Here is a 12,653-nt window from a genome sequence, read left to right as displayed (position 1 = left end):
GGCCTATTACCTTGCGTTTCAGTAACACTCGACTCCACACTGTGTTCGTCTTCTAGGCTATTCATGTCCCGAATTAAAGTGTATTTTCTGCGATGATTGACTGTGATTTTTCTGGGGCTTGAGCGCCTTGCAAAGCGACAATCAAACTGCGACTTACAAACTGGGCTCTGACTGTATCTGGGGTGAGTGGCATCTGATACCATCAAAAAATGCAACGATTCTAAAATGTTGCCATGGTTTCAAAGAGTACAACGCAAGCTACAACAGGTAGCTGTACTACGCTCAAAAACAAGTTGCGGAAAGTCAAAACTTCACCATCCTGAAACAGCTCTCCGTCCGTTCGATGGAAACCAAATCCATGCCAATTTACATGACAACACGCCATGAAATGCTAAAACCTTCTTTGTTTGTTAAATAGCGGGTTGTTTCATCATTAAAGGTCATTAAATAAATTTCACATTTACATTTGTAACTGGTTTAGAACCCGCAAATACGGAAAACCAAGAATGCCTTAAAATTTCGCTTTCTAGAAGAGTTTTCACTGAATGTCGTGACATGGCGTTTCAATTTTAAATTGTCGCAGCTGTGACCACCAAATTAACTCTCAAAGAAGTACAAGATTTTGATTTGTTAAATCGCAAGGAATTAGTCATAACTTTAGTTAATACACAGACTCGTTACTTTAAACCGAACCACTAGCGGCGACTCGCAGTATGTTTCTCATGTGATTCTCTTTGAATTCTATTCGATGGTCAATAAACGGCTCTTTAAATTAACGGCAAAGGCGATCTCAGACATGTCTGACTCAGTATCGAAAGGAGAAGATCCATCATTCAGCCATAAAATCACAACAGCGGTAAGATTAGGCGCTTGATTCTTGATTCTTAAATATCATCAAAGAATCAAAATGCTTTCCTCTGTTAACTAACTCCTTTGTACAAAGCCGAGCCCTGATTCAACGGCGTGCATGCAGTTTTGTCCCAGCGGCCAATTCACTCACTAGAATGCCTTTTTTTACTACCGGCTTGTTTCCTTATCCCGATACCGATATACTGTAATAATCTTATAGGACAACACAACAAAACAGCCTGTAGTCGACTTAAGCCAGAAATTATTTTTACCAACGAAGGGTGCCGGTTGTGTTCTGTTCGTATGACATGGCTGCTCATTCTTTGAAAGAACTGTTCGTTCCTTACAGACCCGTGCGCCGGCTGACTACGTTCTGCTAACAAGTCTCTAATCTGTGTTCGTAAGCCCACGAACTTAACTTTTATGGCAGAAGAGCTTTATCATATGTCGCACCTACTTTGTGGAACAATTTTCCTGATGATGCGAGGAATTGTCAGTCCTCGGCTGAGTTCAAGAACAAGGTTAAGACTTGGCTTTTTAAACGTTCTCTTTAATGGAATCTTTAGCTAGGTATTTTAAATTAGGGTGTTATTGTTGTGAAGGTTACGCGAAGAAAGAGCGCTGTATAAGCGAATTTTATTTTAACCGTGGTACTGTACCTCGCATCACTTCCCTCCTTGGCCTGTTAACAACGGTATTTGAAATCAAGTAAAGCCCTCAACTTAAGCAATGTTCAACTCCATACTATCGATTACCTTAAGCCTCACTCAACGATAGCTAGCTTTTAAAGCTATTACTTTAAGGGAAACCCTCATCTTCGCTGAAGTATGAAACAGACAGCACGAACCTCGATTTGCTAGCTTCAGATTATAAAGCAATCACCTCTAGTGTTAAGAAAATAATAATAATAAAGAAAAAAAAACGTGAAGTGTTTTCATCCTTCTCACAAGCCTCTCCTATTAGTTTCGTCTCCGCCTCCCCGTCTGTGTCCTGTGTCTCGAGATCTCCTTCTCAACAACCAGCTTGTGTCCTCGTGTGCAAATAAAAGGAAGAAACTTAAGCCTGCCTCATAACCGACAAAACGTTCATTACACCGGTACAATACCAGTTTCACATTTTCTTGGTTGTGTCCCTGAACCGAAGCACACTAAGATACAGGTAAGCGCGTGGTTTAAGAAAAGACTTTATCGAAAGTCAAATTAGTTTTAAATCGGCGTTGAGTCAGTTTAGCCAAAAACAAACATTGGCTCGTGAACGAGATCCTGACACAAAACCAGGCGCCATATTCACCACATTCATGGTGCTCCACGTGTACTATGTAATGTTGCAGTGTTTGATAGACAAACCATTTTAAGCGCAGTTTGAAACTTGTTCACGGTCTCTTACACTACGAAGATTGAGGCTTGACTGTACAACGAGTAATGGAAACAATTCAAACACAACAAACACAACGGCAACAAGGGTACAACTACTAACTATATTTTAACTACAGGCTAATTCATTATAACACGCTAGTACCCGCTACGTGTAACACTGGTGCAAGCGTCTGTCAGATCATGGCACGAATGCGGCTCGCTTATCTGTGAAACGATAGCCATGTGTAACGAAACCTCACGTGCAAAGTAAATTGGAGCCGAACAAATTGGGATAACTTTGCTTGATCTTGAGTAGGACTATTATTCGAGTCCCACGATATGCCTTGCGGTCAGAAAATATTTAAATCGTTTTGGGTAATCCTTGTCTACAAGAGTATTCTTTTAGGTTGTAGAAGTCGTTTACTGGCTCGATGGCTTTCACTTTGCGCGGCCCATTGACGAACAAGTTTCCCCATCAGTTTTAGAGTGACGCAATGAAGAACATCGCTTTTCTGCCATGCCAGTCATAGCTATAACGAGCAAACCTTTGTATACTGAACAAAATACAATTGCATAACGGCCATAACATTTCTTCCCCCAATGTTCGTCTAAATCCACAGACGATTTTGTATCGACAGTCGCTAATGCATTATTAAACTGGAACTATTCAAAATTTGGCTCTAAATTTTCGATCCCAAATTAGTAACAACAGCTAGCTGCTAATTTAGCTATTTCAAAAACCTAAATGAAGCACAAAAGAAGTTAAAGGTTTCTCAAGGGAAAACTATTCACAGTTCATTATACTATCAAATATGAATACATGAAAGTCAGCTATCTTCTAAGATATCTTAAAAGTATCTTTTAATATCTATTTGTTTCTTTGCCAACTTACGGTGTTCTGGCCAACCGTTTGCCAACTGAGGTATCTAGTCTTTTCAAGTTAAAAGACGTTTACACAAAAAAATAATTGAATTTATTGTTTTTCCAATGAAGCCCGACATGCGGGGACATAGAATAAGTATTATTTCTGAAGTGGTTTTTCGCACCGACACTGGCGTGCGTTCTTTGTTTTCTGCTCAAATCCATCTGTTCCTTAATGTGATCCTAAAACGGTTTTAAGCAAAATCGTCTGTTTTCTTTGTGCCTGGGTCGGTGTAGCCTTTTTTACAACCAAATATCAACATTTACCGGGGAATCACGTCCCCCAATATAGGTCATATCACACGGCTGTGTATACAATATTTTGCGATATCAAAAGATTAAGCCTAGTCATGATATTGAAACCTTCGCTTTGGACTTAAAATATCGAACGCTGCTCATTAGATCACGCAGAGTGACAAAAAGGACTAAAATCATCTTTTTACGATTCCGATTCACCAAAACGCCTTTCTAAAGGCTACCATGGCCGCTCCCTTTCTCGGTACTACATTAATAGCTTGATAAAAATAGTCTTCAAACCAAAAACATACAACATTGTTGTATGACTGCAATATGATAAAAGCATGGCTTCGGAACAATGCCGCTGATCAGAATGTGTATTTATTCCTTTTTTTAAATAACAAAGGCTGATAAAACCATTTATTCGAATTCACAAGAAATATAACCCAAGCAATGTTAGAATTAACAGTCATCGAGGAAAAAAATCGTTTATTGAAACTGAACTGCAAGACAGAGAAATTTTGAACGTTCTTCTTTGTACAAGCTTTTTAATATTTTTCTTTCTTTCGAGTAATGGGTTTAACGCATATGGTGATAATTTATCATTTCACGGCCACCTTGAGACAAAATAGAACAAAGACTTATCGCGAAGATGTTGATATTGAAGTCGACATATTGCTCTTTCAAGTAGAAAATCGCGGTTAATAATCTTTGTTTAGCAGTTTCACGCATGATATGAGGCGGTTGCTAAAAGCAACGAACGATACAATCAGCTATTTAATCGCAGTATCCGATAATTAAAGTGTTCACAATAATAGAACATAAAAGAAAGGAAAATAAAAGAGAGAAAGGAGAAACTTTTGAGGAGCAAACACGGTAAATACGGACAACGATATTCAAAATATCAATTTTAAACCTCACAAAACCTTGAATTCAAATAATCCGCAGATTGCGGTGGAAAGTACTTCAGCGAAATTAACCGACGTGTAAGCGAGACGAAGCATTCTGCGAGAAACCGCAGGACTATATATACTGAAGAAAATTTTTCATGCGAAGCCTCGGTAGTGAATCCACTTTTGTACATGACTATTTCAGTTTCTTTTGTATAGTTTAAATATAATGACTATTACCTCATGCAGGCAGAATTTAAACTTACGTGGGCGCTGATCCAAATTCTTATGCCCAGCATGACCGTTATCAGATATTAAAACAGTTTCTTTTTTTAGTATCTGTTGTTTTATGCTGAACAAACTTACTCGACTTGGTACACGCAGTACGCAAACGTTGGTCTAGTTAGCTCAGCTGTTATGGGCACCCTCCTGCAGAGCTGCAGGCCAAGGTTCAAACACTGGCCGGTCAAACACTCAGGATTTTTGAACGAACCTCCTGACGAACTTCTGAAGCATCTGGCGAGAGCCTAACGTGGCTCGGATGACTACATAGAAGTCTCCAAGTCTTGCAATTTGGGGATGTTCAAAGGTCACTAAGGACCTCACGAACTCTGGCCACGACCATCTTACTGCAACCATGTGGTTGGCTAGAAAAGAACCTTTCCGAAACGGGTTTATGCCAATGAGACAAAACGGTGCGGAAATGTCCGGAAGTTGCTCTCCCACTCATAAAAAAAGTAACAAAAGCAGCATTTATATCGCGCCTCGTTTCACGCAATTTATTATTTATATTTGTGACAGCCAAGCGAAATTAAGTGCTAAAATACGTGAATTGTCACCCTACACACTTTTCAAGCGATTGAATGGCCAGTTTCGCACAGTTTTGTTGACCCTTATTACACGTCGAGGACGAATGTCCTGTATTTTAGTGGAACCTACGTGATTACAAAAAGTTAACATCTCTGTTTAACATAACTACACCAACGTTTAAAACGAAATTTAACGACTTTATTGTCACACAGTGGACGACCTAAATATACATTTGAACATTATTTCACAGTTAAGACACGCATCTTTTGACACAAGTACTTTGTACATTTGAAGTCGCAAAATGTCATGGAAGTCTTTTGATAGAGTGTTTACTTTTTGGTTACGTGTGTGATACTCAAGACAAAGAAGAAACTAAAAAGAAACATGAAAATTCAGTGTATATATGCTCCACGATTTAAACGCACGTGCTCGATACAAACCATCTCTGCTACTTGTCGAATTTGATTTATTTTTCTGCACGCTGGGCCCGTAAGGAGAATAAAAGTCACATTTTGTTTTGATGATTGGGCTACGATAAAACGGTCTTTTGTTTCGTCACCCCGCTCGCCTTACCTTAGCAATGAACGCAGACAGAGATAAAACTCAGCAATGTTTGAACAAGTAATACATGCGTTATATTGTCCCCGAGGTTCGCCTTTGTTTTCAGGCACGGTTTTATTTGATAGCAACTTCGCCTTTGTGTACTCGATGATGAAAACTGCAGAAAAGAAAACAATTTTGTTGCGAAATGAGATTCCAATCAGCACAAAAGTGATTCCTTGTTTAATCACGTGTAATTAACAACTGTTCCCAAAAATTAACTTATTCCGCTGTTTTGCCCTTGGAAAAAGAGCGTGAAAAACTTCAACAAGCCCTGAAACCGTTTACGGTTAGCTAAAGCGCGATCGCTTTGATAAGATGGATTGTAAAACGGCTTTCACCCTCCGCTTGCATGCACTCGTAAACAGTGTTTAGAAAGGCCACTCATCACCGCTGTCTTGTTGCTTATTAATTATGCTTATTTAGTCTTTGTACTCCGTCGTTAATGAAAGGTTGGTCAGCAGGTACCACTCAAACGGAAGAATTCTTGATAATTGGTTTTCAACGAGGAACAAACCTCCCTGATTTTGTGTCAAACTCTTATTGGACTCATTCTAAATCTTGCATGGCTGTAACCTCCCCAAAGAGAAGCTTTTTTATTCAAAGTATCGAGATGGATTTACATCACTATTTGAATAGGATTGAAAAGCTTTCCATTTCAATTTGAATCGAAGCGGTGTATGAAAACAATTTCATACATGAACAGGCTTTGCATTGCCCTGGATAACGCAGAATAATTTTAGAGCGGGTACGCTCAGCATATGTCAGTTTCCTTTCAAACGGGAAACTTCATTCTACGAGGCAAAATGTCAAATAAAGGGGAATTTCTAATGTATATTACCTTATATCGTGCATTATGGCATCTCGTTTATGCCATTCATTTTCGCAATTTCAAATTTTAATTTTCCGAGGTTTATCCTTGTGGCATATGTTTGTGAACTTCAAGACATTTTTTTGTCTTGTCCATTGTTATTTTCTGCTCATTCTTTAAACATTGAATCTCTTTACCGGCAAGCTGTCAGTTGATATTCAATACCAAAATACAAAAGTTCCAAATAAATCCATGCAAAGTATCAAAAATAGTTAAAGTGAAAAGAGAAAAAGAAAATCTTGGCAAAGGCATCGCTTTTTTCTTAATTTTCATGCACGGCACAGACTCTGCCGGATTTTAGTCATAGCAGGTTAACACTGCGATTTACCTGAAAATAAAGCCAGTTTTTCATTTCAGAAATTAATAGCTTGATAGTCTGTGGAACAGTTTGAATCTCTAAATAGGTGCTTTGAGCAAAATTTAAACCCATTAAAAAGCTATTGTTGTACGCAAGCCAGCTGTATTTCACCACCCCGCAGCTGACCCTGGCGCGCTCATCTCCCCGCGCAGAATTACATAAATAATTCAGAATCTCATTGAATTTATTGTTTAGCCTCTCCTATATTAAGTACCAAAACTTCGAAGTGGCATTAGTCGGATTGTACCTCAGTGTTGTCCTCTTACCGTCGGGCTAACCTCAAAAAACGGCAAACTACATCTTGTTCCAGTCTTGTTAACTTGGCACTACCCAAGGTGGTTGGCTTGTTCACCAGTATTCACATTACCTCAAAGGCGTTTCATTTTGACGGAGGTGGCCAGAGCTATTCGTGAACGCCCAACAACGAGCGCACACGGACAAGTCTTAACAGAAATCACCCAACATGGCAGATTCAGATGAGCACATCAAACGCCCGATGAATGCGTTCATGGTTTGGTCCCGCACCGAGCGCCGCAAACTCGCGCTCAAATACCCGAACATGCTCAACTGTGAAATCAGCAAACTCCTTGGAGCAGAGTGGAGCCGTTTGAGCGACGAGGAGAAGAAGCCCTTCGTGATGGAAGCCAAGCGACTGCGATCCATTCACAGCCAAAAGTACCCGGACTACTCATACAAGCCACGTCGAAGAAAGAACAAGAGTGCTCGCAGTAAGGATACGTACGCCACGTTTGGGTACAGCTCCAATTTCGACGCAATCTCGCCAGGTTACAGCTATTCCATGCACCACTACCTCAGTCCGCACCTACCTTCACCGTACAGTGAGGCGTTTGTGATGCCGCTGGTAGGCGCTTCGTCCGCGGCTGCTGCACCGAAACGTCCGTATATTCCGAGCGGCTATGCCATCTCTGGCCATGCACAAGACCCTCACATGTCTCCAAGTGACTATCATCACGGCCATGTGCCAGTGGCGCTGGTTCCCCCAAACTCTGGCTATCAACCGCACACATTGCCCGAGCGAGGCCCCGAAAAGGCGCCCGTGTATTCTGCATTTCAAAGTTCTTATTACAAGTCTTATTATGGACATGGGCAGTGCCCTATGGCTCCTCAAAATCAGCTCGGAGCTAACCTTCCCCGATAGAGACATGTGAATGCCAATGAATACGGACACTGGTACAAGAAACGGAAATTTCTTTTTTGCATTTTTGCATAAGGAAAAAAAATATCGCAAGTGGCATTTTTTTCTCGTTTCAATGTACACTCCTTTCAAGGACATCTCTTGAACGAAACATCTAGAACTTGATGTATATAAATCGGTAATGGGTATTTCTTTTTTTTTAGTTGAAGTATATTCTATTTGCATTGTCTGTAGCTACGAGTTGCATTGCTGAACCATTTATCAATATTATATGCATGTGCGTAAATGGTTTTAGCAATTATATGTATGTGCGTAAATGGTTTAGTAATGTCGTTAAAATTGTTAGTAGAATTCTTGACAAGTGGTGATTTCTCAATGTCACAAATATGCTTAGCGAATTCTGTCAGTTGCTAGAACCTCAAGCACACGCTCACTGTACTTAGCACTTCAAGAACGTTGTAAAAATGATCACAGCGTACCAAAGGGATAATAAAGGTGATACGGTGAAATAATCCTACCTGTCTTTATCAAAACAGATACCAGAATTTATGTCAAGGCAAGACAATACAACAACCCACAGCTCGCTATTGACTGAATTGAGTGTTGAGCTCACAGAGAAACCCCCAATCAGACCTTTTCAGCAGAACATTGTTATTTTCCCTTTTTGCGTTAGACAGCGCTAATTATCTCAGTAGTTATGGCAAGAAAAACACAATGTCGCTCTTGGTACATCGCTGGAGAAACTGTGGAGACTTAGGCGAAATATGCACTTGAAAAATGACAGTGCAGATCTCAACAGTGAGGAATGTTTAAACGATTTGGAAGTAGTCGAGAAGGCAAGTATATTGTTTTATAATTTTCCTAAGGCACTATTGATTTGTTTTGGGCAAATTTGGCTGCCGTTACGTTTTCTAGTCTACAATTCATCGAAAATACAACCAAAGACGTTGAGTCACCGACAAACAACTGATAAGGGCCAAATAATTACGCGCAATTATAACATATAAATGATATTTCAAACTTACAACGAATTTTAACCTTCTGGGACCAAATAAAGTGTTAAAATTTAGAAAGCAGTGAGGTTAAATAAGATATATTTAAACTTCCAAGCCTGTATGCGGGCTTAACAAAACATATCAAAGATTAACACTGAATACAGTTCCAATAATGAATTGAAAACCGAAAAATAATTCCGGCGGCCAAGAATTGTTAGAATATCATTTCTAGTACGTGAAAAGTTTTTGTATAAATGCATTATTGACTAAAGCTGTTAGTAATGACTTTGTTATCACGTTGTCTAACTCCGGCCTAAAATTGAATTGAGAAACAATTCCACTTTCATTTTACAATCGATTTTACTATGAAAATATCGCCTAATTCAACCTCCACTTGCAAGAGCTACCAATTTCGTATCGAATTACATTTACATCAAGCATTTTGGTATTTGATACTCACTCATAACAGGTTTCAAACAAGTGCTAATTTTATAGAAGTAAACTGCTCAAACCGATTAGGGAAAGTCTGGGGTATTGTGCTTTCACGCCTAGCACGAATTTTTATCAATACGGCTAGAAAAAAATCCAACGCAATTATCGAAAGCACATATCAAGGTTTAAAGTGGCTTAATACTTTGAATGTATTTTACAGAACACTAGCGACCTATATATTTCATAGCTCGAACACTGACCCTGTTTATATCTGTTAAAGTGTCGCCGCGTATATTAAAAGAATAATTAAAGCCTCAATTCGCTGTTGACAACGAATATGTCGTCGATATTGAAAATAGAGACTCTTCGGTTTTCATACAAACAATAATATTTGGCATAAAATGATTGTTTTATTTTAGTGTTATTGTAGGATTCTTTATCCTTGTTCAACAAGCGAAAAATATAGTGAAAAGATAGTTCCTCTTTTTAATGAATTTATGGCTTCAGGTGGGAGATTCATGATTTCCCATCTTGAAAACACCTGTTTTGTCTACCGGTAAAACGGTTAAATTTGTTTCTAAAAAGGTCAAAACTTTTCAAGAGCAGAAATTGTTTCCCAATTATGAACGTTATCCAAAAATGCGAGCCCTAAAGGATATTTTGGAATAAAGCCTTCTTATTAAGTTTGCAACTAATGAATAAATTGATACTTTAAAAGACGACGCTTTTATAACGTTCTCCCGTTTGCTTTCTTTGTTAGCAGTTTTCCCTATCATCCCACATTTTGGGCTCGCCTACTTTAAGCTATATACACTGTACATCTTGATACAAACGGCGTATTTGCTGATAAATACAATGAATAAGCGGAATGTATTTCTCTTTCGAATATTTTATTATTCAATTGGAGAAGCCTTTTTGAGGATTTCAATAGGCAGCTTCAATTTGACGTATCAGAAATACGATACGAGTGTTTCTCAATATGTATTACTTCAGTAAAAGCGTGATTGAATGTTATTTTCTTCGAACATTCAATTTCTTGACTTGTCTTTGCATTTTGGAAGCGTTTTCTGTCGAGCCTAAAAAAATGGGAAAATTCTGGCAACGAACTCGACAGATGTACATACATAACAAGAAGAAAAATAGATGACAATTCGACGCTTTGTAAAGTTCCGCTTTAGGGAGCATCTCCATAAATAAACAGGGTTTTTTTTTTCAATTTTCGAAAGAATTATTTGGTATCAAACAAAATATTCCTTACAAGAAAAACGATTTTGTTAACCAGAGTCCAAAGTTTCGTGGTATAAAGTTAAACCCCAGCTCATTATTATTATTTTTTTTTTAAAGCAACTTGCGATTCGTGTAGTTGTTAAAATTACGGCGACCTCCTTTCTTCAGAAAAATTGCTTGTAACCTTGGAATACAGAGGAGTTCAGTTTATGATAATTTGAAAACTTTCGGCCGTACGGAGAATCTTTTTTAGAAAGATCTAGGGATTGAACGTTTGTCTTGGAATCGCACACGATGGGTGGTTAAATCGAATTCTGGAAAGTTTTCAAAGTCGCTAATTGCAACTGTTTGCGGTTTTCAACTATAGCGCATTTCATGAAATAAACACATTCGTGCTTATTATGCAGCTCTCCCTTCTTGTCCAGTGAATTAGTGGAGGCACAATTAGTGAAACGTGAAATCGCTTTCGAGTACTTAACGACAGTATATGTCATTGATTAAAAGTTTAAATAATCCTTCAGCGTATTTTGTTTTTAATGAATTCAGTCCAGTTGTTTGTTGATGTCGATGCGTCCTGGCCCATTCTATATACTGTAGTTAAAAACTTATACGGTTGATTTTCTATAAAACTAAACGTTAAAACCTTCATATTGGCTGACATTCTGCGATGAAATGCTACAGTGCCAAACAGGTACACTAGGTACAGAATTCACACTCTTGTAAATCGAAACAATCACAACTTTAGTGCATCCAAACTGTTTCAAAATGCAGCGCTTTCATTCACAATTCTTTTATGTCTCGTCAAACAACATACAAGAAATCTTCACAGACGCACTCGCGCGACCTGGCGAGTAGAGTTTTTATTTCGTTCAAAACGGAAAACGGGCTAATATCAAAATGAAATGGGCATCCTAGACGCCTGGTCTGATCTAACGCAAGGAACACAACATGTTCAATGAAAACATGATTATCATACTTGACTTTACAAATGTATCACATTTGGCAAATGATATTTTTGTCGTTTTCAATACTAGCATTTCTGATAGCTTACCTACGATCACACATAACAAGCTTTCGTTCTTGCAATGACATTTTTCACAGGAGTGCACAAAAGTTTAAACTACAGTGTAGAAATTACCTATTTTGATGAATGTTATTTTATCATTATAATAACTAATGCCAGAATCTGGTGATAGTAGTCCAATAAAATTATATCCGTATCTCAACATTTTTTTAATTTCATAACTGTTCGCTTGTTATTTTTCGGTTAATTACCGCAAAAGTTATTTTACTAAAGTTTCCTAAATTTGCAAACGAAAATTCTAGAAAATATTTTAAGTTATACAATGATTGCTTTCACTGCATATTCTGCCTGTCGGTCAAACGAAAAAATAAATAAATAAATAAATAAAAAATATTGAAGTAAAGGACGGACTAAAATGAGTAAAATTAATTGTTAACAAAAACCATAGTGTTTAACGAGGCGAAAGAGTGCTAACTTGATACGACTAAGCTGGCTCAACAAATAGGATTTAAGCAAAATTACACGCAATACAAATTCATCTTTATAATCGCCCTTAATCGTGAATGAAGAATTGCAATGTAAATCAGTAGGCAAGGAATGACAGTTTTGGTCAAAACAAATGTAGCATTGACTGTAGCAGTTGGAGACATATCTGTTGGCAAGAACTATAAAGTAATTCTTATTTTAATCAATTTGAATATTCCAAAACAACACATTGCGTGCGCCTACATCTCTGTAATTACAACAATGTAGTCTAGCTATTTCGTATCGAATGATACTGAACTGAAAATATCATATGCAGCTATGAATTTTGAATTTCTAGGGGTGTTCGAGGTTTGTAAACAGGATAAGATATCTCCCTCCCTTCCACGCCTTGGGCAAATTCTTGTTTATCGCAACTCAGAAAGGTGCAAAAACATGGCTCAGA

The 12,653-nt window shown here is 38.1% G+C and overlaps 1 protein-coding gene across 1 annotated transcript; it reads left to right on the top strand.

Moving 5' to 3' along the window:
* The first annotated feature begins 7,131 nt into the window (after nucleotides 1-7,131).
* Nucleotides 7,132-8,547, top strand: LOC146464123 (uncharacterized). The gene has a single exon (XM_085130161.1). It carries the CDS (start codon nucleotides 7,355-7,357, stop codon nucleotides 8,048-8,050), a length of 696 nt encoding a protein of 231 aa, XP_084986287.1. The 5' UTR covers nucleotides 7,132-7,354; the 3' UTR covers nucleotides 8,051-8,547.
* Nucleotides 8,548-12,653: the final 4,106 nt, after the last annotated feature.

The sequence above is a fragment of the Pavona decussata genome, unplaced genomic scaffold, assembly GCF_977016875.1.
Source record: "Pavona decussata unplaced genomic scaffold, jaPavDecu1.1 SCAFFOLD_169, whole genome shotgun sequence".
NCBI lineage: Eukaryota > Metazoa > Cnidaria > Anthozoa > Scleractinia > Agariciidae > Pavona > Pavona decussata.
This window is presented reverse-complemented; position numbering and strand designations above follow the sequence as displayed.